Here is a 27,046-nt window from a genome sequence, read left to right as displayed (position 1 = left end):
GTATGATGCGCCAGGGGATTTAATAAGCTTGGGGGTCGAGATGGACCCGGGTGTTCGTGAGAGGCCGTTGGTGAAGTGTGCGACAGGTCTGGTGTGCGAAAAAGGAGGTGTGCGAGAAAGTCCGACTCTGGGGTGTGTGAGGAAAAAGTGCGTGCCAAGGAGTAAGGGTGCTGGCGAGAGTGAGTCGGTCGTAGCGCGTGTGCGAGGGAGCACATGGAAGCGTGTGGTGAGGAGTGTTACGGAGGGTGTAAAGGGAGATGCACGCCTGTGGTGAGTGTTACCGAGGATGTAACGGGAGAGGGTGTGCGAGAAAGGTGTGTGATGGACAGGTGCATGGGGAAAGAGTGCGCTGTCAAAGGCAAGGAAGAATGCACGCCTGTGGTGAGTGTTACAGAGGGTGTGACGGGAGAGTGTGCGCAAGAGTGTGCGCGAGAAAGGTGTGTAACGGACAGGTGCATGAGGAAAGAGTGCGCTGTCAAGAGTAAGGGTGAGTGCGCTGTCAAGAATGGTGGTGAGAGTAGTGAGAGTGACAAGGAGCGTGAGTTGGTTGTGACAGGTGAGCGAGGATGTACACCTGGAATGGAAGGATGCACACCTGGAATGGTAGAGCGTGAGTGGGAATGCACGCTGGAATTGGTAGTGAGGCACGTGGTTGGGTGTGCGAATGAGAGCACACCTGTGATTGTCACAGAGGAGGTGACCGAGGAGGGGGTGCGAAGAGGTGTGTTGGTGAGGTGTGCTACCAACGAATGTGTGCCAAAGTGTTCGGTGGTCAGGTGTGTGACCAAGGCTGTGAGTGGAATGAGGGTACCTGGGTGTGTAAGGAAAGGTACGAGGAGCATGGGAACGGCTGGATGTGTGAGCAAGGAACGGGCTGCGGGGTGTAAGCATGCAGGTGAAGCATCGACGTTAAACGGAGCAGCGGTTAGGTCGACTTTTAGCCGAATCGGGCCCTCGGTGCGTGCCGGGCCTTGCTTTGAACGGCCGCGTCCGTGCTCCACTAGGCGGAGCTGGCAGCCCGATAGAAAGGGTCGTCATGGCGACCACTTTTTGGTGAGACGTGCCGGCAGGTCGAGAGCGGGACATTGGATGGCTCCGTGCCGAGATGGTGCGTGGGATCTCGGCCCGGGTAAGCCCCCGTCCCTGCACCGAATGCGGGACGTATCCAGCCACTGGCACCAAACCACCCGCATTCATTGCTCGGCTTTACGAAGCCGGGCTTTGGACAGGAATTGGCGCACCGAGAGGCATTAGTGAGTAGACTGTGTGATGAGGATAGTGTTTTGGCCCCAAAATTAGAGAAAAACAAAATTTGATGATTGGCAAAGGATTGGCAGTAATCATTGGCAGAGGATGGGCAGTGATTGGCAAATTTTTGATTTGTTGAAATTTGACGAGCGAAATTGGTAGTGAGCGATGGGCCCGGTGGGTAAGGGTGGCATCCCTGCCACCCTTCCCATGTGGGGCAAATGCGCAATAGATTATGGGGTGTATGGTAGTGAAAACTAGCCCGGGTGGGTTAGGTTATATTGTTAGGGATCTAGCGAAGATGACATTAGGTAACGTTAAGGTTTAGATAGTGACTGATACCTGTAGTGGGGACGCAGGTAGATTAGTATGGATGATAATGACGTGGGAGCGCAATAGTTTAAAGGGACGACTGGGAAGCGCAAGTTTCAGAGGGGAGTAGTTAGATGAGATGATGCTGTGTGAGAATTGAACAGGTGTGCAACTGGACAGGTGTGTGGAGCAGTGTGTGAGTAGTGAGTGTGTGGATCAGCGCGAATGCGCTTGGGGAGAGAAGGGTGCAGGCGGCACCAAGAATGAGAGCACAGGTGTGCAAGTACAGGTGTGTGGAGAGAGTTGGAGTAAGTGGTACGGAGTGGTGTGCATGGTGCGAAGGTGTGAATGGGGGAAGAGTGGACCCCCATCACGGATACCCGGGGCGGGTAGTGTAAGTGTTAGGTAGAGGGTACAGGTAAATTGTGGTTGGATATTGGCATTTGTGGTGCGGTTGCAGAATGGTATTGTGGATGGGTGCATTAGTGTTGTGGAAATGGCTGGGCGTGTAGCCTGTTAGTGTGTGTAGTTGGTTGGGCACTCCACCACTGTGAGGATGTCGGCCAGGTGAGGCCGCAGGTGGGCTCTGGGAGCCGTTAGTGTCAGTGGGGCCCGAGGATCCGGAGGACGGACCCGGGTAGCCCAGTGCCAGAGAGGGCACCGAGTGGGGAGAGCGCCAGAGGGCCTTCCCCAGGTAGTTAGGTTAGGGTGAGGAGCAGGTAAGCTCGGAGGCAACTGCAGTGGTGGAGGTGTGCAGGTGGGTAGACCGGCTAGGAGAGCTACACGTCGCGGCCCAGAAATTGTGCGAGGGCACCGGGAGATGAATCGGGGGAGTGAGACCCCAAATTGAAAAGCACCACAGTTTGGTCAATGGGAATTGGTTTTTAGAACCCATAGTGTAAGAGGGCCAATGGTTTGGCAGGAGAAAGACCCCGGGTAGTGTAAAGTTGTTAAAGTCATTTAGGAAATAGTTAGGATTGATGAACCTGTCGCACCATACGCAGCCACTTACCTGAGGTGATGATGATGACTCCACACCTGTGTTTTCTTTGTTCTGTGTGCAGGAAATGAGAATTGCTGTGAGGATTTGTGAGACGCATCACGACGTGGATGAGACATTGGGGTGATTCCATCTCTCCCTCCCTAGGAGGGACTGATGATGAATTGGTGATGGCAAATTATGATGTTGAGTTGGAGATGGCAAATTGTGATGAGAGTTGGAAATGGCAAATTTGATTGGTTAGGAGGGAGAGAAGACGAATTTGGTTTATGGGAGGAACGGGGAAGACAGTAGGGACGTTTGTTGATTGGTAAAGTAGATGTTTATGGGTAGTGTTGTGTTTTGTGGATGCAGTAAGGGGTAAGGGAGGGGCCATGTAGGTTACCTGGTGGGGGGGGGGGGGGCGTACGGTAGGAACGTACCTGTCTCACCTGGTTCCCATGTGCCCCCAGTGTGCATCACCTTGTATTGCGTGCACTTTTGCGCCCTTACCACCTTACTCACTTGTCTTTTCTTTTGTCTCCCACCTCCGAGGATCTGGCTTTGGGGCAGAGAGAGAGGAGAGAGAGGTGCTGGCTCCGCAGTTGTGGGCCTGCACTTTCGCTGCTTGCTGCCTGGATCGATACACCATATGGACCGCAATTTTGGTGGCCACCCACAATGGACCGCAGTTCTTTTGCGGCCAAGCACCACCCGTGGATGGACCTATGGGTCAACGTGGCACCTATGCCATACAGGTGAACCACTAATAGTTGGCCCCCTTGACGGCCACAATAAAGAAATGGACGCGGTTGGCGCCTTTCTTTATTTCTAGGGAAGCAAGAAGGCCAAGTGCACCACACGAAGAGCAAGAGACACCTGCAGGGTTAGGGGTTGTTGTTTTTATTTTAATGAACAATGGTGACTGCACCGATTGGTGCTTGGGGTGGTGCTTTTGGTGCTTGGAAGGGGTGCTCTGCACATTATTAAAGGCCTTAAGGCCACAGAGCACTCGTGGGTTGGTGTATCGATGCTGGCATGCGTGCTCTCTCTATGCATAACATCTGCATGTGTTCCTCCAAAAACAGGTCCTGGATCGTAGTGTAAATATCAGCGTAGTCTTGTAAATAATGCTCCCTACCGGCTGTATGTTTAGTTTGCGAATTCTTTCCGTGATTCGGTTATCCTGTGGGTGTGTTTCTGTGAGGAGAAGGGTGCAACGTCGCAGGGGGACATATTTACTCATTTGTGAATATCTGTAAAACTGTCGCACTCAGGGTAGAGTTAATAGTAGAGGGAACTACATCTGAGTGCCACACTAAAATAGGTAAAAATTTATCGGGTCGGGTCGCCCCGAGGGTAGAGAAGGGTGCAATGTTGCGGATATGGGATTTGGCCTCCATATCCGCTTGTAAATATTCCCCTATTTCCCCAATACTCCCCAACTATCCCCAATCCCCCATTCCCTAGTCCCATTGTCTGTAAACAACACTCTGTAGAACCGACCTTCCCCTTCTTCCCCCATTAAATGTCGTGCCCAGGTCCACCGCATCTCACGTAGACAACTTTCGGACATCTTGCTAGTTATTCTTAGTCTATGTCAGTTAAGGACTCGTTTCCATTAATTCTGACTCTTCGTTGCACCAGAATGTGATTGTATGGCACCAGTAGTGAGTTTAGGACCTCCCCATACCTCCTCCCATCTTCCCCATGAAACAACAACAACAACAACTACAACAACAACTACAACAACAGAGGGGGGCGGCGCGGCGCGGCGCGGGGAGTGTGCGTCCTCACTCCGGCTTGGTTAGCCGCCATTGCCCATGCGCTCCACGGGGTTACCACGAAGGGGCTGGCTGTCAGCTCCTCGTCAGGGGCGGAGCCCGGTAACCCCCCGCAGCCAGTGAGAAGCGGCGGGCCGATTCCATCTGGGGCGGAGCTAACGAGCCGAGGGCGTGTCACTCCCCGCCGGATATGCGCAGCCACTTACCGGACGTGAGGTGAGATGCGCCCCCAGCTTGGAAAGACAAGTCGCGACCTCCGAGCGCTGAGCGACCTCCCCGCATCTTTGGACCGGACCGGGTCGATTTTGCCCCTGAGCCAAGGTGCACCTTGAGCCATCGAATACCTGCCCCTCCTTGCCATCAATCCCCGTGTGAGTCAGTTTTGTCCCGTTTATCTGTGGTCTGTCGGGAATAAGATAAGTGTGTCTAAGTGCCTATCTTCCTATGCTGTCTCTCTCATCCCTGTAATCTAACCTTCCGCAATATTATAACCTCTCCGGAGGCCTTGAGAACTGTACCCCTGGTGTCGTGTCATTTAACCTAGCCGTTGTGTCCTTTCCTTCATTGATCTAGCGTAGCGCGACTCGGCCAACGTTCGAGTATAATCGGGTAACTTGTGCGAACACGGCGGCCATTCCGCTCGGCCCATCATAACATCTAAGTCGTGTCCGTAAACAATATGTATATACAGACTTGGCATTTAATATGGAATATTTTTTTTGTGGGGGTGAACTTACTTTTCAAGATGACTTAGAACCAAAAGTTCATTGGAATTATGTTGAAATTATTCTAGATTTTGTTAATGTGACCTTTAAAAGAAACAAAAACCACATTTGACATTTCGAAGCAAATAAATTGATCCTTGAAAGTGATGTAAACTGATATCGAACTCAATTCACGGACAGTACTGTGTTAAACTTCTGTACGTTTTCCAGAAGTATCTCTTCATTTTGCACATTAGTCAAAAAAAATTTCAACAAAAACAAAAGCTAAATTATGACTGGGATTACGGACAGTAAAATTACAGTTCAGTACTTCGTGTAACCCCCACGAGCATTCACGAGAGCACATACACGTCGAGGCATGCTGTTCACGAGATTTGCCAAGGTTTGGACAGGAATCGCTTGCCATGCAGTGACAATAGTCTGCTGCAATTCACGCAAAGAGGTCGGCTGCTGAACCAAGTTGTCGATTTGACGCGTTAATTCTGCCCACAAGTTCTCTATCGGATTCATATCCGGGGACATGGCAGGCCACTCCATATGCTCTACACCACGGTCAGCAAGAAAGTGTTGGATCATGCGAGCACGATGAGGCCGTGCATTGTCATCTTGGAAGACAAAGTTTCCTCGAAAGGCTGCATGAGCAAATGGAAGCAATGTTTCTTCCAGAATGACCCTGTACTTGAACTGGTTCAGGTTTCCATTCAGAACAACCAGGTCAGTTTTGCCCCCTGCATGAAAAGCAGCCCAAACAGTCACCCCACCACCTCCAGCTTGGACTCTTGGCATTATACAATCTTCGTTGTGGGCTTCATGTACTTGTCTGCGCACTCGGACGCGGCCATCTTGATGATAGACCAGAAATCTAGACTCGTCACTGAAGGTCACATGATTCCAGTGTCCGGGCTGCCATTGACGGTGCTCTCTGGCCCACTGCAATCGGCGCTGGCTATGTTGTCTGGTCAAGCGTGGCTTTCTCAGGGGACGCCTGGCACGATAGCCTGCTTGAACCAGTCGTTGGTTGACTAGCCTTCTGGATACAGGCACATTTGTCAGTTGCTGCCACTCAGCCCTAAGCCGATTAGCTGACTTGGTACGGCCTTTGCAGACTAACCGGTGTAGCTGGCGATCATCTCTCCTTGTCGTTCTGCGTGGACATCCAGGCCTCGGTATTGGAGTAGGGACACCCCTCTGAGCATTTTGTTTCAGGATCTTTGACACCTGACCTTGAGTGATGTCATACTGCCGAGCAATAGCACGCTGTTTCATGCCAGAATATGGTAAAGCCACCACTCCATGACAAACAGCATTGTCAAGTTGACGGACCATCTCCAGAGGAAGCGGCAATAACTTTTGTGGACGTGCAGCAGTTGTTTTCCACTAATACAGAACGCAACAACCCTTATATACCCGATTGTGAAGCCAATCGTCAAATGTACCTGTCCTTACATTTTGTCACGCCACCTGTGATATAATCCTGTTATTGACTTCTTGCTGCGAAAGACAATCAGTGACATGGTTCTTTCAACAAAGACATCACCGAAGGGTAAAAGAAACTCACCAGATTGATATACTGAGTTCAGAAAGTAAACCCAAGTCAAGAAAATATATATATTCCATATTAAATGCCAAGTCTGTATATATATATCTATATATATATATATATATGTATATATATATATATATATATATATATATATATATATATATATATATATATATATATATATATATATATATATATATATATATATATATATATATATATATATAGATATATATATACATACATACACAGTATATATATATTTACATACACATATATATATATACATACACAGTATATATATACATATACATATATATATACATACACAGTATATATATACATATACATATATATATATATATACATACACAGTATATATATATATACATATACATATATATATATACATACACAGTATATATATACATATACATATTGTTGGGGATTTGGGAATTGTGTGTGTAATTTGATGTAAATTTTCCCCTTTTGTATGCTGTAAATATTCCCTGTAAATATCACCCTCCAATTGTAGTGTCAAAGATCAAAGGTCGTCTGTAGTTCGGCCATCGCACACACGTAGCAAATCTATGATTTCCCTCATTAGTTATGTCCTTAGTAAATGTAGTTGAAGGTTCTGTGATCCATTAGTTCATTACGTTGCATCAATTAAATAAGACAGGTCCCGCCGACGCCCCATAGCATCTTCCAAGTGCCAGGTTTGCCATGTTTGCTGCAATTGACTCCTTCAGCCACTTTGCTGCATTTTCATCTCCAGTCCACTTTGCTGCATTTGACTCCATTACGCACGAGGTGACCTCGGAGAAGAAAGGCGTGTCTCCACCTCGTCATAGAGGGGAGGAGTGAGTCAGCCCCGCTCAACCAACCAAGAACAAGGGGTTGGGCTTGGAGAGGGTGTGGAGAGAAACATCGAGGAGCTTCGCGAAGGTTCAAGGGAGGGGCATATATAACCCGCGGTGGCACGGCCCCCAAGGAGAGATACGTGCGACGATCGCCCAAGCAGGAGATTGAGGGAGAAAGACGCGTCAGACGATTTGGAGAGAAGGAGAGGACCAAAAGAGCCCGAGGCGTGCAGCGACAACCAGCCCCTGCCGCGTGCAACGAGATACGTGTGCCGACGTCGCCCTGCTCGCTCCTAGCCTGAAAAGGACCGGCTTGCTGTGCACCCTGCCAAGCCTTCCAGCTTGTGGTTCGACCTTCTTCTCCCTCCAGCCAAGCCAACCTGCAATTCCCCATTCGTGTGAGTCTGTTTGTGTTGTCCTGTCGGGGTATAAGTTAAGCCTGTTTAATATAAGCTAATATTGCACTGTGTCTCCTTGCTTCTTTCTGTTCAGTTATTTTCTTATCCTTTCCATTCTCCTTGGTTATTTTTGGTCTTGTAAATAATAGTAATAAATTATATTTGTTCTTCCTACCTTCGTCTTCTTCTTCACATTCAGTCGCTTTAGTGATTTCCTTCATTGAATACCTGTGGCACGATTTGGCCAACGTTAGGATTGGGTTTAGTACTGTTAATGGCTCGAACTTCGGGTTGCTAAAACCGCTCGGCAACTAGTCCATCTAAAACCGGGGTTCGAGCGGTACTTGTCTCCCTGGTCTGCGGAGGGACGGATAAAGGTATTCGGGATAAACCCTGGACCCATAACCCTGATCCGTTCCATCCCGCGGGAGAGCGTTACAAGTACCAGGACCGGGGAGACGGCCAGCTTAACAGGACAAGGGGCTAATCACCCCTTGCTAATGGGAGAGCCGTCCCCCGTATCCGTAACAATTGGTGTCTGGGAGTGAGATTCGAGGCCCGAACCAAATTTTTAAACATCTAAACAAAAAAAAATAATTTGGTCAAAAATTTGGAGCGGCCGAGATTATTTAACATCCTAAATTTAAAAGTCGCGCCATGGATGATCAAGCTGACCGGATGCCGGTGGGGGAATTAGAGGGTGTAGAGTCGACCCAGGACCTCGGGGAAATGTATATGGGGGAAATGGAGGAGGAGAGCAATGGTAATGTGGTTGTGGGGGGATCAGGCACACAAAATGGCGCCCTCGCGCACGTGGTTGCAGAGGCACAAAATGGCGGCGCTGCGGCAGCCGAGTCCGCAGCGCTGGGGAAATTGGACCTCTTCATGGCGCAGATGATGGGGGTATATGGAAAAATTGGCTGAGAGAACCACCAGGGAAAGGGAACAAATAATGGAAAAGTACAATAAGCAATTGGGTGACCGCATACAAAAATGTGGGGAGAGCATGCAAAAATGTGGGGAGACCATGGATCGCATGGTGGGCGAGGGGGTCCCAAGGGGGCACGACGAGGTAAAGCGGGTCGAGGAGCACTGGTTGGGCGAAGTGGAGAAAAGCACAGGTAACTGGACCGGGGTAGAAATCGCGACCCGGGGTATGGGGCAGCCGGCGACCGCTGAAGTAGAGGGAATTTTAATAAAGCCAGCGGTCGTCAAAGAAAAAGAAGTAGTGGGAATTGAAATTGGAGAGACCGGGGACTTAGAAGAGCAACAACTGGAGGAAGGAATGGAAATTGCTCAAAGTCCGTGCTCACATCACGATGCTGTGCTCATTAATCCTTATAAAGATTTGCAGGTGTTGGTGCAGGGAGGAAGAAGAACCCCGAAGGTGAGACGGGCTGTATGTGGTGCCGGGAGATTTTGTAAGAGGGGGTTTGGCGCGAAGAGAATTGTCGCGCGATTGGGATCGATATGGCACCCGGGCGTTGGTGAAGGGTCCCGTGTGAGTGGAAATGGCGCGCGTGTGAGGAAAAAGTGTGCGTCAAGGAGTGAGCGTGTTACAAAGCAAAGCGTGAGTGTGAAACCGAGTGGGAGCCGGAAAGCACGTCGGGGTGTACGGAGCGTGACACGGGGAGTGAGAGCGATACAGAGTGTACGTGCGAGGGTGAGAGTGACCCGGAGAGTGAGTTGGTGGAGGAGCGGGTGCGAGAATGCACACCTGGAATGGACGGCGAGAGTGTGCGAGGGAGCACACCTGAGTTGGTTGTGGCGCGTGTGCGGCAGGGCACATCGGAGCGCGTGTGTGGGTGGGTGCGAGAGTGCACGCCCATGGTGAGTGGTGCGGAGTACGTACCGAGTGGGGAGAGTGCGCAAGACGGTGCGCGAGGTGTGTCAAGGCAGTGTGCGAACGGTGAGTGTGCGCGAGAGGTGTGGTGTGTAACAGGGAGTGCAGTGGTGGAATGGACGCAGTGTGTGGGATGCACTGGAGGCGCCGGGTTTTGTGAGTGTCAAAAGGGTCGCGTGTGCGTGTGGGCATGCGAGTAAGGCGTCGACGTTGAACGGGGTAGCGTGTAGGGCGACGGATAGCCGACGCGGGCGCTCGGTGCGCGGCGCGCTTTGTTGGATGCGAAGCTCGGCGTGGATCGCGCTTTGTTGGATGCGAAGCTTCGCGCGAATCGCGCTTTGTTGGATGCGAAGCTTCGCGCAGATCGATGCTGCTTCGCCCCGCTACGGAGCGTCGCGCACGATTCAGGTTGGGCCTTGCACTGAATGGTCGGAGCCGTGATCGGCGCGATTCCGGGGGAAGGGAGCCGGGTCGGACCTTCGCCCCCTGTCGGGGACGGGGTTCCGACCGGGCGAGCCTCGGTCGTCGGGCCGGAGACTGCAAGGTTCCGAGCCGCGATGATGCGTGGAATCTCGGCCCGAACATGCCTCCTCCCCAGAATCGTGAATGCCGGACGGATCCAACTGCAGGCAACCAAACCACCCAAATTCATTGCTCGGCTTTACGAAGCCGGGCTTTGGAGATGAATTGGCGCACCGAGAGGCTCAAGTAAAGGACATTTGGTAGGGATAGGGAATTTGGAAAAGCAAAATTTGTGAATGGCAGTGGTTGGAAAATTTTTGATTGGCTGAAATTGGATGAGCCAAATTGATAGTAGAAGATGCCCGATGTGGTGGGATGGCAACTCTGCCATCTCTCACAACGGGGGCAAAGGAGCAATAGTTTATGGGGTTTACGGCAGTGAAAACTAGCCCGGGAGGGTTAGGATAAAATGTGTAGGGATCTAGGGAAGATTGACCATAGGTAACAGTAAGGTTAGGTAGCAACAGTGGACAGGTAGTGGGGACATAGAGAGGGTAGCTGGATTATAATGACGAAGGAGCGCAATAATATAAGGGGCGACGGGGAAGCGCGAGTTTTAGCAGGGCACCAGGTAGTTCAGATGATGCCGTGTGAGTGTTGGAGGTGTACTCAGGAGTGTATTGTGAGAAGGTGATTGTGAGTTGTATTGAGCGTGGAAGTGTATGGAGCAGTGAGTGAGGAACAATTGTGATTGCACAGGTGTGCAACTGAACAGGTGTATGGAGCAGTGTATGAGTGAGTGATGGTGATGTGTGTTGTGTTGACCAAATGGTCCAGGGAGGAAGGAGGGTGCAGGAAGCACCAGTAGGAGTGATTGCACAGGTGTGCAACTATAGGTGTATGGAGAATGGTTGTGTGGAATATATGGAGTGTGGAATGGATTGTGTGGAGTGAGTATGGTGGAAACTGTGCAGTGGAGTGGATGGTGTGAAGGTGTGGATGGGGGAAAGGAGGATGGACCCCATCACGAATACCCGGGGAGGGTAGTGTAAGTGTTAGGTAGAGGGTACAGGTAAATTGTGGTTGGATATTGGCATCTGTGGTGCGTGGTGGAAGAATGGTGTTTGGATGGGTGCATTAGTGACGTGGAAATGGCTGGGCGTGTGGCCTGTTAGTGTGTGTAGTTGGTTGAGCACTCCACCACTGTGAGGATGTCAGCCAGGTGAGGCCGCAGGTGGGCTCTGGGAGCCGTTAGAGTTGTGGATGGGGCCCGAGGATCCGGAGGATGGACCCGGGTAGCCCAGTGCCAGAGGGCACCGAGTGGGAAGAGCGCCAGAGGGCCTTCCCCAGTTAGATAGGTTAGGGTGAGGAGCAGGTAAGCTCGGAGGCAACTACAGTGGTGGAGGTGTGCAGGTGGGTAGACCTGCTGGGAGAGCCACACGACCCAGTCCTGAAATTGTGCAAGGGCACAGGGAGTTGAATCGGGGGAGTGAGACCCCAAATTGAGGAAGCACCACAGTTTGGTCAATGGGAATTTGGTTCTTAAAACCGCATAGAGTAAGACGGCCAATGGTTTGGCAGGGAAAGACCCCGGGTAGTGTGAAGTGTGGTAAGTCATTTAGAAGGTAGTTAGAATTGAAATCTCCTTGCACCATCTGCATCCACTCACCTGAGGTGACAAAACTCCACACCATGCCATGTTTTTGTTATTTTTTGGTGCAAATGTTTGAAATGTGAGACGCATCATGACGTGGGTGTGACATTGTGTGTTGTTCCATCTCTCCCTCCTTATGAGGATTGATGATGAATTTGGTGATGGCAAATTTTGGTTCGAGGGATTGTGGGGACGAATTTGGCATTAGGGGAAATATGGGGAAGACGTGACGGTAGTGACGAATTTGTAAATGTGGAGATTTTTGTACATATGGGGTAAGGGCAAGGGTAGAGTAGGTAACAAGGGGGGGTGGCGTACGGTAGGGACGAGCTTTCTCACTTTGCTCTCCGTACGCACCTCGTCCTGCATTGCCTTGTATTGATGCGTACCCTTGTGACCTTACCCCTCACTCACCTGTCTTATGTCTCCCTGTCTGCCAACCGAGGACTGTGCTCGCTGGGCGCCGAGGGGAGCGTGCGGGAGTCCGCCATGGTGTACCAGAACTCCCACAACCAGCATGCATTGCATGGATGCACCACTTATGGACCGCCGTCTTGCGGCCAAGCACCACTTTATGGACCCCACGTTTTGGGTCTTGCTTGCGGACCTCGGTAAGGTGGCACCTATGCCAAACAGGTGGACCACCCTTAGTTGGCCCCTGTGGCCCTAAATAAAAATGGACACGGTTTGTGCTTTTTATATTGCCAAATAGGCCGCGGGAAGAAAGAAACCATCAGGAAGAACATCGGCCCAGCAGGGAAGAGGAAGACCACCAGCGTTGTGTTTTATTAAGAACTGTGATGACTGTGCACTGGTTGGTGCTGTTGGTGCTTTTGGGTGCTTTGGTGTTATTGATACTGGTGCATCGATGCAATGCGTGCTGTCTCCTCCCTCCCAACAGGAATTTCCTTCTTTTTGTTTCCCTAAAAAGAAAAATCACAGGTCCTGGGTTGCGTTTTGTAAATAGTCAAATAATGCCAATGTAAATAATGCTCCCCCACCGTAAATGTTTTAGTTTGAAAATAATTCCGCAATTCGGTTAGCTGTGGGTGTGAAACTGTTAGGCAGGGTGCAACGCAATTAGCGGCACATATTTATTTGTGGTTTAAAATTGTCGCACTCAGGGTCAGGTTAATTGTAGAGGGAATTACACTTATGTGCCACACTAAAGGTAAAATTTTCGGGCCGGGACGTCCCGTAAGGAAGGAGGGTGCAGTGTTGGGGATTTGGGAATTGTGTGTGTAATTTGATGTAAATTTTCCCCTTTTGTATGCTGTAAATATTCCCTGTAAATATCACCCTCCAATTGTAGTGTCAAAGATCAAAGGTCGTCTGTAGTTAGGCCATCGCACACACGTAGCAAATCTATGATTTCCCTCATTAGTTATGTCCTTAGTAAATGTAGTTGAAGGTTCTGTGATCCATTAGTTCATTACGTTGCATCAATTAAATAAGACAGGTCCCGCCGACGCCCCATGGCATCTTCCAAGTGCCAGGTTTGCCAGGTTTGCTGCAATTGACTCCTTGAGCCACTTTGCTGCATTTTCATCTCCCGTCCACTTTGCTGCATTTGACTCCATTACGCACGAGGTGACCTCGGAGAAGAAAGGCGTGTCTCCACCTCGTCATAGAGGGGAGGAGTGAGTCAGCCCCGCTCAACCAACCAAGAACAAGGGGTTGGGCTTGGAGAGGGTGTGGAGAGAAACATCGAGGAGCTTCGCGAAGGTTCAAGGGAGGGGCATATATAACCCGCGGTGGCACGGCCCCCAAGGAGAGATACGTGCGACGATCACGCAAGCAGGAGATTGAGGGAGAAAGACGCGTCAGACGATTTGGAGAGAAGGAGAGGACCAAAAGAGCCCGAGACGTGCAGCGACAACCAGCCCCTGCCGCGTGCAACGAGATACGTGTGCCGACGTCGCCCTGCTCGCTCCCAGCCTGAAAAGGACCGGCTTGCTGTGCGCCCTGCCAAGCCTTCCAGCTTGTGGTTCGACCTTCTTCTCCCTCCAGCCAAACCAACCTGCAATTCCCCATTCGTGTGAGTCTGTTTGTGTTGTCCTGTCGGGGTATAAGTTAAGCCTGTTTAATATAAGCTAATATTGCACTGTGTCTCCTTGCTTCTTTCTGTTCAGTTATTTTCTTATCCTTTCCATTCTCCTTGGTTATTTTTGGTCTTGTAAATAATAGTAATAAATTATATTTGTTCTTCCTACCTTCGTCTTCTTCTTCACATTCGGTCGCTTTAGTGATTTACTTCATTGAATACCTGTGGCACGATTTGGCCAACGTTAGGATCGGGTTTAGTACTGTTAATGGCTCGAACTTCGGGTTGCTAAAACCGCTCGGCAACTAGTCCATCTAAAACCGGGGGTTCGAGCGGTACTTGTCTCCCTGGTCTGCGGAGGGAGGAATAAAGGTATTCGGGATAAACCCTGGACCCATAACCCTGATCCGTTCCATCCCACGGGAGAGCGTTACAAGCACCAGGACCGGGGAGACGGCCAGCTTAACAGGACAAGGGGCTAATCACCCCTTGCTAACGGGAGAGCCGTCCCCCGTATCCGTAACAATATATATATACATACACAGTATATATATATACATATACATATATATACATATTGTTATGTATGGGGGGTAAAGGAATATCTAGAGCCAGGTAGATCTGTATAGGTAGGTATTCTACTGTCGCGATAGGGAATCTACCCTCTAATAAGTTCTATGTTAGCCCTGGTTGTCGGTACAAGCTGTATTGATGTCCCCGCTACGAGGGAGCAGGGCGTGCTAAATAGTGCAGGGATTATGGATAAAATTCCTTTGTTCGTCGTCCCCTCTGTTGTCAAACCTGTGTCTCTTATGGCAACGCACTCCTATAAACACTTAGATAGGTCCTTAGTGCACACATTAATTCGTTCCCTTCCCTTACAAAGACTGTGGAAAACAGGCAGAAAGCCAGGACGGGGCACCGCCGATGGGGCCGCAGCCAGCCACACCACCAGCTGGCCGAGCAACCAGCCTCGTGGCAAGGCTGCGAGCCACGCCCAGGAGGACTGTTGACTGGGCAGGGGGAGGGGTGAGCAATACCAGTGCGGGAGGCACTCGGCCAATGAGAGGGCACCAGCAAAACAGAACATTGGAGGAGAGTCGACGAAGGTTATAAAAGGGCTCGCGGGGCGACATTTTGTCTCTTGCTCTTGGCTCTCTCTCTCTCTGATGGCCCTCTCTCCCTTTTGGCTCTTGCTTCTTCGCTGGTCTCTTGATTCTGCACGACATCTTTTGCTCTCTGCGCTCTCTTCTTCGTGCTGACGGTTCGCTCTTGGTGTGGAGTGGTGCTTGGAGCGGTCCTTCTCGGTGCTTCCAGAGCTTGGAGCGGTGCTCGGCCCTTCGTGGTGCTGTTGGTGCAGGGAGCGAGTGTTGGTGCTGAGCGGGCGGGACCTCATGGTGTGCAGCGGAGCGAGTCGCATCGGGGCCTGACGAAGCGTGCGAGCGGACGAAGGGTTTCCTCGCACTGGAGCTTGGAGCCGCGTGTGGACGGTGAACAAGACGACGGACAGATAAGGACCCACACCACATTTCCACGAACATAACAAACGTTTTCTTTTCCTTAATTTTCCCTTGTCCGTATCCGAAATCTGAGTGGGACGTCCCGATTAGGACATCTATTTACCGGCGCGTATTTTCCTGTCCCGTTATCCTTGTGAATAAACCCTTATTTAATTTTTCTGTATATATCTGAACGCAGTTTTCCGTGTGGTTTATTTAACAGGTAAGACTGCAGGGATCTTGCGCCGCCCCTCCGTCCTGCGCAATTTTGTATAGCTTTCTGGCTTTGAGTCCGCCATTGAGTTTTCGCCTCGAGAGCTAAGGCCTTCGCAATCGGCTTCCGTGACCGTCTGATTTTAATCAAAGGCGGCCACACGACAATATATATATATATATGCATTTTTTGAACAAAAGTGTAAATTTTGTGATAGAACATTTACAACATAACTGGAAAGCAAGCCGAGTGGCATTTTTTCCAATGGACAGCACCTTTAGAAAGTATTCACACCCCTTGACTTTTTTCACATGTTGTTGTGTTACATCCTGAATTTAAAATGGATTAAATTGAGATTTTAAAAAATCACTAATCTATACATAATACCCCATAACATCAAAGTGGAATTTTTGTCAAATGAAACTTCTTTTTTTAAGAAAAACTGCTCAAACGATCATTATCAGGATCACTTAATACCTTCCATTCATCTAATGCACTTTTTCACTTTTACAGTGAAAGATCATGCTGCCTGTCTCTCTGGAAGAGTAGGGAAAGAAGTAGAAGTTGGCATGGTGAGATATCAGGGGACACCTGCCTGTAATCACAATAAGAAACCCAGGTAATTATTGACATTCCAAGATGTTTGAACTGAAGATATTAGCTGCGCTATCAATGCCTGATGAATGGATGCTATCAGCAGAATGTCCAAAAGGAGGAAGCTGGGTCTGTCTGTTTCTTCATCATTCCCTGCTTACCAGTAATCAATCTGACATAATATAATCATTTGAACAACTAACACAGACATCAAGGTACAAAAGTTAAAAAAAAGAACAATGTGAACAGATGCCTATGGTTTATTGTATCTCCCATACACTTCCATTTTGGATTGTGACTCCACCGTGAGTGGCCGAAATTAAATATCCATGATCTGGAACAGAGCCCAAAGCCCAGGATATGAGCTGGGTGGTTGTCTCCCGCAGGCAGGCCTGCAGTAGCACGTATGGGGTGCTGGGTTTCCTTGGTAACACACAAAGGGTTTTGCATCTAGCATTCACATGGCCCACACAAGTTGTCCTCCTGAAGTCCACTCATCGGCAGATTAAGACTCAATATCTGGATGTGACAGCCCGTTTTAACCAAAATGGAAAAGATTCCAACTGATACAGTTTCATATAAGGATGCAAATGAGTCCGTCACCTGGATATATATGAGAACAAATTCAACAAGGCAATTATCATTAGCAAATAATTCAATTGTGATACTTTCAAAGAAGACAGAGGTTCATGGGCTGCGAGAACTTCCTAACTGCATGTTCCTAATGGCTGGACCTTGGAAAGCTTATTTTATTTGAAATTGAGGAGAGTGGCTCACACAGAAAATTCATTCTCTCTGCATCTGGGAAGTTAAACACCTGCATGGAACCTGACAGCTACATCAATTACCAATGTACACGATGCTTCTCCAAACGCATTTAATGGGGCTTAACTGTCTCCCACCCTGAGCGCAAAGCACATCGCGCTAATAAGAACTTCCTAAATTAAGCCGCTCTCCCGCAGCCCCTAGAGGCGCTGCAAGGTTTACGGTTCGGTGTCCAAGCTACGTGCTCTACATAACGAAATGGGAAGCTGGTCGACACTGGACAGGCATTCACTCACGTTAGTTAATCCTGTCCAGTTGCCAATGTGTGCCGCAAACACAAGTCAAACGTAAAGCGAGTTCATTAGGCGAGTTTGGAAATCCAATAATCACTAGGAAACTAATTGCGATCATGTGGATAATCGTTTAATCCAGGCATATGTCCAAAACAAGTTCAAACCGAGACTCGGTGAAATTGTTGGAGACAGACCCTTGGATGGATTTAGTGAATGACGTTCCACCTTGAAAGATCGTTTTCCCTCAAGTGGCACAATCAAAGAGGACACAAGAAGCATGGAGTCAGGAAGAAAATGTTACCACAAGCAATTGATTATGCCAGAGCTTAATAGGATATGAAAGGTCCCATTGGCTCATCAAAGTTTTCAATCTTTGGTGGGATCTTGCCTTGGGAAGCTATGAAATGGGACGGAAATGCTGCCTGCCTAACTGGATTCAATTGAGGTCTATGGATAAGGTAAAGAGTGAAATCTATAGCTCAATATCAATGTTGCTATTAAACATCAAACCCCGGCAAATATGTACAAGGTAACAGGTGCACTAAATTACACCCGATGCATTAGGACCCTGGTTAGAATACAAGAACTCTTAAATTGAAAAAAGTACATTTCAAGCATTCATTCCCACTATGTTTTTGAGTTCCTTCAACCAAACACAAGTTTTATATCTGCCATTACTTGCACCTTACAGTCACAACCTTCACCTGCACAATAAACAGCAACAGTTAATACAACCACTGGAGAGGGCTTTATATAGTCGGTAAACATCGACTTTATTACCACCAGTAATATATTACCGGTGGAAATGATTGCACACCTGACAACAATATATTATTTTTGTTCAGGTTCCAAAGTTCTTCATTTTATCCGTCAATCCAGAACCGTGATCACACGACGGGCAGCAAAACACAGGGGCCACAAAAGCACAGTTTGGGGGAGGGCAGTTGGGTGTCACGATGGAAACATGAAGCAAGTTGAACTCTCCAGTGTTGAGGTGAAGGATCAGGGCTCAGGGATCATGGATAAGATGTGGAGTTTCAGGCGGCAGCTGCGGGAGGTCTTACCTGACAGCTGGCGATGCCGCCATCTCGACCATACGAGTAGGTGACCCGGTCTGAAGCTTTGTCTAAAAAAATGTGGAAAGAGCAAAATGGAACGGGGGATTAGAACAGAGACCATTTTCAAATGTGATTAGTAAACAGACCTGCCCAGGTCCAGTAAAAACAACAAAGATTACTGAGAATGAAACCTGCCAGGAAATCCATAGATGTGAGAGGTTTAAAATTTTAGCTGCAGGATCATCACCAAAACAAAATCCATGATAAGGGCACTGATCGCCAACATTAGAGTTTTTTCGTGAAGAAGACAAATAAAGGCAGGAAAAAGTCAAACATAAGAATCGCATAAAAAAAGGAAAAGATATTTTGGAGAAATCAGAAAAGAGGAGGGGAGGAGGGAGGAAGTGGAAGAGGGTTTCACTATCTATACTATAAGAGATGTTTGTCTGTCTGTGTGTTGCTATTTTTTTCAGAGATGGCCAAACGGATCTTCGTCAAACTTTGAGGTTCATCAGTGAGTGCCAGGGAGTCTTTAAGGCAAAAAAAAAAAAAGAACTTGTGAAAAATTTGCAAAAAAAGGCTTGATTTTTTAAACCGCTCTATAGTGCATACAGCTTTGTTGCTATGTGAAAGGTGATAATATATGATCCCTGACCCCATTCATTCGTGGGTGTAGGGATGTGTTTTAGAGACCCACAAAAAAAATAGAAAACAAAAAGCAAAATTTGATTTATTCAAAATACCAACAGGATTAAGGATTAGAACAGCACCCGGCAACACCGGGGGTACCCCTGCTAGTTCACTATAATACTATATGACCGCAGGTATTGCATTTTAAAGTTGTGCAGCAGGTATTGAAACTCAGTTGTTATCAAGATGCCATGAGATAAAGACCTGACTTTCAATGTGGAAAGATTATTGAGCGCCAAATCTGGGATGCGAGCTATTTGCAAAACTTCCATCACATTAAAAAGGCCTTCCCAAGTCAACTATGAGTCACATCCTTCAGAAAAAGGAAGGCAACAGGTTATGCCAATGTTGAAAATCGGAGAGGCTGAATAAAATTGATACATCAAGCCATGATGATTATAAAGTTTGTGTTGAAGCGTAAGCACTTGTGTGACTTTAAATCGATAATTCCAGAAGTCAACTAATGAACTCTAACGGAGGCCAGCATACCCCACAATTTAACGGAGACCACACGATCAAGGTGTTCATGAAAGAGCTGTTACTCACAAGCCACGGATCAAACCTCAATGTGAAGCATTAACGTAGTAGTACCAGAAATGCCAAAGGTGGTGAATTGAACGGTGGAAATACATCGTGTGAAGTGATGAATCAAGTCATCACAATGCGGTACACATTGTCCGCACGGTCCGCACGTGATGCACGAGTCAGGATTTGGCGTCAACTCGGCAAAACTACAGATAAGACTGTGTTGTCCCAGTGGTGAAATGTAGTTGGTGGTATTGAAAGGGTCCGTTGGTTGTTGTGAGGGGTATGGTGAATGCCCGCTCTTACTGTGCACACATTTTATCTAATGCTGGGTTACATCTTTCGATGCACTACAACGGTGAGCATCCGTCCTTTCTCTATCAGCATGAACACTTGCAATGGCAGGCCCACGTCCTGGAATTAAACCCAATTGAACCACTTGGAACGCTGCCTAGAGCCAGAGCCAACAGATCCCGATCCACCACTCAACTTACCCTTGCCCCGAATGAGAAATGGCATGTTATGCATCATGTGCAATTCAATACTCGGTACAAAAAAAAAAAATCGGAGTGACAGGGCCTGGGCTGCACTTACTGACAACAGTGGACCAATGCCACTGTACTAGAAATCAAATAATTGGTTGTGATTATTCCTTCACGGCCGAACTGTAGCGCCTAGATGCCCCCAAAGTTTGGGTGTAGGTACTTCAGAATCTAGGCACGGTTGAAGCTACCACACGTTGGCCATGGCATCCGTTTTGAGGCCACCAAAGGGTGCTACAAAGTATATTGGGATGTGGGGTAAGGCAATGCTGCCACCAGCCGACAGGCAATAGGTAACCACCATGAGGCCAATAACTCCGGAGCTTTTCAATATCCAACACGTCCTGAAACCACCACCAGGGAAAGCTCACCCAGCCGGGCAGTGCCGGGTACCCCATCTCGTAACATGTATCCTGACATCCCATGGAGGGAGGAAATAGCACATTGAGGAATTACACTTTTTCTTACTGAACAACTACTTTATACTTGTGAAGACATGTAATTTACATCAGGGGAATTCTACCCAATAAACATCGTACGTTGTGCAATTGAGGGTGTATTCTGAGAAACAAAAATTTAACGAAATTGGGTGTTAGTACCAGCAACAACTCTTGGGTTTCATGGGAGCCGTTTATAGTATTTTCATGCATTTCGCATGTGTAGTATTTCAAAGGTGCAAGAGGGAGGAGGGAGAAGGGGTCAAGGATCAAGGGCACCCATCCTCGACATGCTATCACATTATTATTGGCCACCTGCCTATCCAGACCACAAAACAAGGTATGCATTTCAGGTTCCTATGGACACTCCTTCGCTCCCTTTTCCCTTCTCCCACCTAGCCTATCTCGGTGATTGGAAAGTTGATATTAAATGTCTATTTAACCCCTCGGCTTTGTCTACCTGTCCCCTCATCCAAATCGTCGGTTTGTTCGCCTTTCATCTTGTCATTTACTCTCTTCCACAAGCCTCAATACCAGAAATCAACAACAGCAGCAGAAACAAAAACATTTCCCATCCACATTGCATTATATAAAACGAAACTTAAATTTCAAGTTCCCTTTACAGGAATTTCGACACAGGAGGAAGGCATTGGGCCTATCAAAGCCTAAACTATTATTACCAATGTATGGTTGTTTGACTATGCTCTATCCTTTTGAATGCCGAGCATCAAGTGAGGAAGCAGCACGCACCGCCTTCAAAGTCTTTGGTGTGAGTCAACCCGGGCCCAAACCACTGACCACCCGGACTCATCGTTCAGATGCTCTGACCATTACACCACCCAGGCTGGTAAAGGAAGCAGCAGCTACCATTTTAAAAAGTTTGTTGTGACTCAACTAGGGTTCGATCCGCTGACCTCCCAAACTCAGAGCAGAGGCTCCAACCATTATGTCAACGAGTCTGGTAAATGTAATGCTACAATTTAAAATCAATTTCCCATGGTACAGGAACAAGCAAAGGCCTACTCTTATGAATGATAGAAGAAGACATGCCTCAATTATTGCAGGAACTAGCAAAGATACACGGTGTTGCCTGGCAACACTGATTACCTCCTCCCACCCCATCCCTTCCCTCTTCGTACACTATCCCCCGTCTCCTCCAACTCCACCCCCCTCTGGATTCCTACTCTGCCTCCCTCCCTCCTCATATCCCTTTGTCCAGTTTTCAACATGTTCACAAAATGTACATAAATTCAGAGGTGATGTCAAGTGTACGAAAGTGTACGTGTGCATAATTTCTTAAAGTGTATGTGCACATAATAACTTCTAAAATAAGAAGAAAAAAAATCTCTCGGGAATTTCCCCGGCCTCCCGACTAATCGATTACACGATACGCAGGCATTTCACTCGACTAAGCCAATTTTCGTCACTTCTAATGTTTATTTACTTCACATAATCTGTGATCCATCAGTTTGTTTATAAGACTGGAAAAGTTGGGCACACTTTCCTCTGCATTACGAGAATGTACCTTCTTTGGGCGGTGTATGTGGGACCTCTGCCGTGATCATTGCGAACATGGAATGCGTTACCTCGTTTCCTCTGCATGAGTTAGAATAAAAATGTACTTTTGCATCCTCGAAATGGTACCTTTATTTAATGATAGAAGACAAGTACAACAGAGGCCTGTGCAGTCTGCTCCAAGGCAAGAGTGGGGCGAATTAAGACCCCTGCGAGGGAGAGCGGGGTAACGAAAGATGGCCTGGTGATGAGCATTCCCGTGAATTCTCTTCAAAAAGGGGTGTTTAAATTTCTCCAAATACCCAGGTTGCATTCCTGCACTTCTTTGGAGTTCTATTAGTATGCATGCAAAGTGTGTGGCTGCTAGGTTTCATGGTTTTGTAGTTAAGGAGGAGACACACACACACACACACACAGTAAATGACAAAAAAAAACAAAAAAAAAACACACACACACCCAGAAACATAAACACGGTCTTTTATTATTATAAATAAAAAGCCAGCTTAACATCAATAAAGACTTCAATCCTGACAAATCTCACACTCTCGCTATGTCTCTCCGAAAAGACCGTCTGGAAAACCCTCCCATCCACTTTCTCAACAATCCACTCCAAGAAATTCTGTCACTTAAGCTGTTGGGTCTCACTATCTGCCATGATCTTTCCTGGGAAAACCACATTTCAAATCTGGCCTCCAAAGCCAGTGGTCGTCTGGGCATCCTCCATCATGCGAAGTCCTTCCTTGGCACACCTGAGCTCCTCACCACATACAAGGCTTTCATCAGCAGCTTGATGGAATACTGCTCTCCCCTCTGGGCTGGTGCTCCTGCCTCACACCTCGCTCGTCCTCACGCTGTTGAAACCAAAGCTTTCAGAATCATTGGAATCTCCCGCGACGAAGCTAACTCCGAGGGCCTTTCACTCACTCACCGCAGGCAGGTTGGTGGTCTTTCTGTCTTTTACCAACTCCTCTTCTGCCTTGCTCCCCCAGCTGTATCTGTGCTCTGTCCGCCAAATATTTCTTCAGGATGCACAAGATCTGCCAACAACCCCCTTCTGCTGAAAATGCCAAAATCAAGACTCTCGACTCACCTTCACTTTTTCATTCCTCTTTTCTCCCGCCTCTGGAACAAACTCCCTCACTCTCTTCAATCCCACTCCTCCCTCCAGGTCTTCAAAACAGCTGTTCACCACCATCTCTTATCTTCCCCCATCCAAAACCTTGATCTTTTCTACCCCGTTAATCCACCCCAAACCCACAATCTTCAAATTCTCTGTTTTCTTTCCTGAAGGTCCCTGTAGTGTCCATCTTGTTTATCCTGTGTACCCTGCCCCAGCCCACTCCCTTCCACAAATGTCCCTGTTCCATACTGTTGTTGTGCACTCTTTATTGTAACTTGTTGTAAGAGTTGTAACTCTCCCTTTATTATATGTTCTATGTGCTAGCTCTCATACGAGCCTCGACTGAGTATACTAAAAGGACAGTTTGCACAAAAATACAGTGACCCCTACCAATATCACACCAGAACTTCAGATATGAAGCTGCCAGGGATATAAATCTAGATCAAGCAGCTCAGAGGCAAACACTGCAACCTCAGCCATTCTGCCGTTCTTACAATGTTCAGAAATTACTGCAAATAACTTGGTATTTAATTTGGATTCAAAAGTAATCCTTTAGATCAGTGTTCCCCAAACTGTCTCTTGTCGCATACTCCCTTGTCGACGCACCCCTACCAGCATATATTCTTCTTCGTTCATATGCAGCACAAGGCTGCGGGGTAGCATCATTGGCTGAGGGCACGGCTGTGCAGCTGAAGCAGTGCCCTCTGCTGGTTAAAGCAGGAATTTGTTAATCGGTCATGGCATCGGTGATAGCTTGCCTACTGTTTGCGAAGGCCAACATGGGATCTCTAACGTGCACCGACAAATGCCGGCAGCTTAACGACCATTCGAGGGACGGCACACGCATTGATGAATCACGCTGCCTGTGAAACACCGGGATGACAGGTTATAGCTGGTTTGGGATTCGAACCCAGGCTAGACGGTTTAGAGGCGGTGTGCATACCTCCAGCTAGGCCATCCTGTCAGCCCACCAGCACATATGGATTTATAATACCACGTGATCAATATAATACGTACGATACAATTGACTTGAATGTTAGAATACACATATAATATACGATTCTAGTTTAAATGTTCAACTTAAAAAAATAGCTTAATAATTATAGTATTTACAATGGCGCAGACAGTTTGGAATGTTTGGTGATAAAACATTTTGAGTCGAAAGACATTTCCTATACAAAGAGACTGACAATACTTTTTACTTTATAGCTGTGGGTGAAGAAAATTCTCTTCTACACGATCCAGGTAACTGTTCGTATTTGGATCTACAAATCAGTCTTTTTTTTTTTTTTTAGGTATACAGGATCGAGGCTCGTGAAAGAGATAAAATTTATCACACAAAAAATCAAACAGACAAACAAAACATATAATATGGGGAGCAGTAGAGAAGATGGGGAGAGAAGGGGAAGCACACAAACACAACATTTGAGAGCAGGGACATCGGGAGATCTGTGGGAGGGAGAGGGCTTGGGGTGAGGAGGTGTGGGAAGGAGGGGGGGGGGGGGGGAGAAGTATAAAACACAAGGACACTGCAAGGACTTCCAGGAAGGAAGTTGGTATTTCAAAAAAGTGGATTTGGGGTGAAATTAGCAGGGGTAGAAAAGATGAAGGTTTTGGATGGGGGAAGATAAGAGATGGTGGTGAACAGCTGTTTTAAAGACCTGGAGGGAGGAGTGGGATTGAAGAGAGTGGGGGAGTTTGTTCCAGAGGTGGGAGAAAAGAGGAATGAAGGAGTGAAGGTGAGCAGAGAGTCTTGATTTTGGCAGTTTAACCATAAGAGGGTTGCACAGGCAGATCTTGTGTGACCTGTCGGAATATTTGGGGGACAGAGCCCCGAGAGAGCTGGGGGGGGGGGGGGGGAGCAAAGCTGGAGAGGAGTCGGTAGAAGACAGAAAGACCACCAACCTGCCTGCGGTGAGTGAGTGAAAGGCCCTCCAATCAGCTTCATCGTAGGAGATTCCAATGATTCTGAAAGCTTTGGTTTCAACAGCGTGAAGCCGAGCTCGGTGTGAGGCAGGAGCACCGGCCCAGAGGGGGGAGCAGTATTCCATTGAGCTGCGGATGAAAGTCTGCTTTGTGGTGAGGAGCTCAGGTGTGCCAAGGAATGACTTCACACGACGGAGGATGCCCAGTCGGCGACTGGCTTTGGAGGCCAGCTTGGAAATGTGGTTTTCCTAAGAAAGATCATGGCAGATAGTGAGACCCAGATAGAGATAGAGACTCGAGATCGAGTCTGCCATCAGTTGAGATGTACAGATTGTTCTCTTGTTCATTCTTTGGCAAAACTTGTGGCATGTGTGATGCAGAAGGTCTGCAAAAGGATTGTGGGCCCAGATGCGTGTGTTTGCCATCGACGGAAAGCACTCACGCAATTGTCTCAGCGGTTCAGTGAGGTGTTGCTTCCCATCACCTTTACTCATGACACTATCCTCCAGCTGTAGTGAATTCATGCAAGGTAGGGAAACACTTGTCTTGCTGTCCTTCTCCACACAGCAAGTACAGAATTCCAGCTTCTACAGTTTGGGAACTGCCACTTATAGAGGGCGAGCCTCACCGAGATGAGTCACAAACAAGGTGTTCGTACCATAGAGTTAGTTACATATTCAGAGGGCAAGGTTGAGTTACCTGTCCCATGAGTGACCATTCAATGGTACATGTTAAAGACCCCTGGCAGCTTTCAGAAAGCATAGCCCACTGTGTGCCATACTCTCAAAAATTCTAAATGATAACTATGTAATTTTGGTAAGCTCCTCTCCTTCGTTTCCCTGTGGAAAGAGTTTCCTTGCTTTTGCCCATGTTCTTGTTTCCTTTGAGACCTTCAAGATGCCAGCAAAATGGAATCTCACATTGACTCCCATGTTTGCAGCCAAGCGCACGAGTTTCTCCGGGCCTCACTGTCATTGTTTAACCCACAACCCATGTGTTTATTGTTTAAAATTCTTAATTAGCTTGCAATCTTGCATATGGTAAAACGCATGAACTTCCAGGCAACTGAGGAACCGCCTAGGGGGGCCCTAGATTGGCAGTGCAACAGAGGGGGGAACCTACACAGCTCACGAACACACGGTATACTTCTTAAAAGGCAACAGCAGGGTCCAACTAGTTTACTTTGACTTGTTTGGCCCTATCTCTCAATGGTGAAGAATCACTTAAAAAATTATAGTATTCGGATTCGGGTCCAGATCTTCACCAAAATCTAATCAATTTGTCCTTCGCGCACACCCAACATTTCCACCACATTTCCACCAAATTAACCAAATCCATCCTTAACTTTTAAGATATCCTGCTCACAGACAGACATATGTAGACAAACAGACAGGGGTGAACACATGATCCCGTACACCTTCGGCGGTGGAGGTAAACGTGGAGCGTACTGAGAAAGTGTACTTGCTCATATGCATTACAAGAATGGGAGTTTACAGCCAAGTATATGACTTAGGTTTTGACAGATACTGGCTTCGTGCTATGAACAATGGGATTATAATTATTTAATGCAGTTTTTGTGATACATCTGTGATAGAACGCATTTTCAAGAACGCATTCAAGAAGAACGTTTATTTTTAAGTCCAAGTAAACTGGTGACCGTTATTAACCGACGGTTGACCGATTAATATAATGTGACATAGCCAGGCCTTCATTTTAGTCACAGCAAATACTCGTTTGGTTTCAGAAAACTAGTGATTTCTATTATGGCAATGGTCACCTCCCAACAATCTTTTGTAATGAATCGCCTGGCTAGCGGGGAGGGATGCCGTGCCGTGTAAGAAAAGCATGCCACCGAACCGCAAAGCAGGCCAATCCAATGAGTGGTTCACTTATTAAACTAGCACCGGATATTTTATGAACAATGACCAATCACGAACAACCAAAAATTAAGCAATAACGCTGATGTTCATTGGCTGTTGACAATAGTAGCATCATTATAATAGCCATGCAATG

General features: G+C 47.6%; 1 protein-coding gene across 2 annotated transcripts in view; it reads right to left on the bottom strand.

Annotated features, from left to right (window-relative positions):
- Window positions 1-27,046, bottom strand: part of TCF12 (transcription factor 12) — a 447,272-nt gene that overhangs the window by 146,800 nt on the left and 273,426 nt on the right. For both annotated transcript variants that reach the window (XM_078773420.1, XM_078773418.1), the window contains exon 5: window positions 18,285-18,346. In XM_078773420.1, the coding sequence (XP_078629546.1) occupies window positions 18,285-18,346 (62 nt within the window). The remainder of the gene's footprint in view (window positions 1-18,284; window positions 18,347-27,046) is intronic.

The sequence above is a fragment of the Myxine glutinosa genome, chromosome 2 (genome assembly GCF_964187855.1).
Source record: "Myxine glutinosa chromosome 2, kmMyxGlut1.1, whole genome shotgun sequence".
NCBI lineage: Eukaryota > Metazoa > Chordata > Myxini > Myxiniformes > Myxinidae > Myxine > Myxine glutinosa.
The sequence above is the reverse complement of the archived record's forward strand: the minus strand, read 5'-3'. Positions and strand labels throughout refer to the sequence as shown.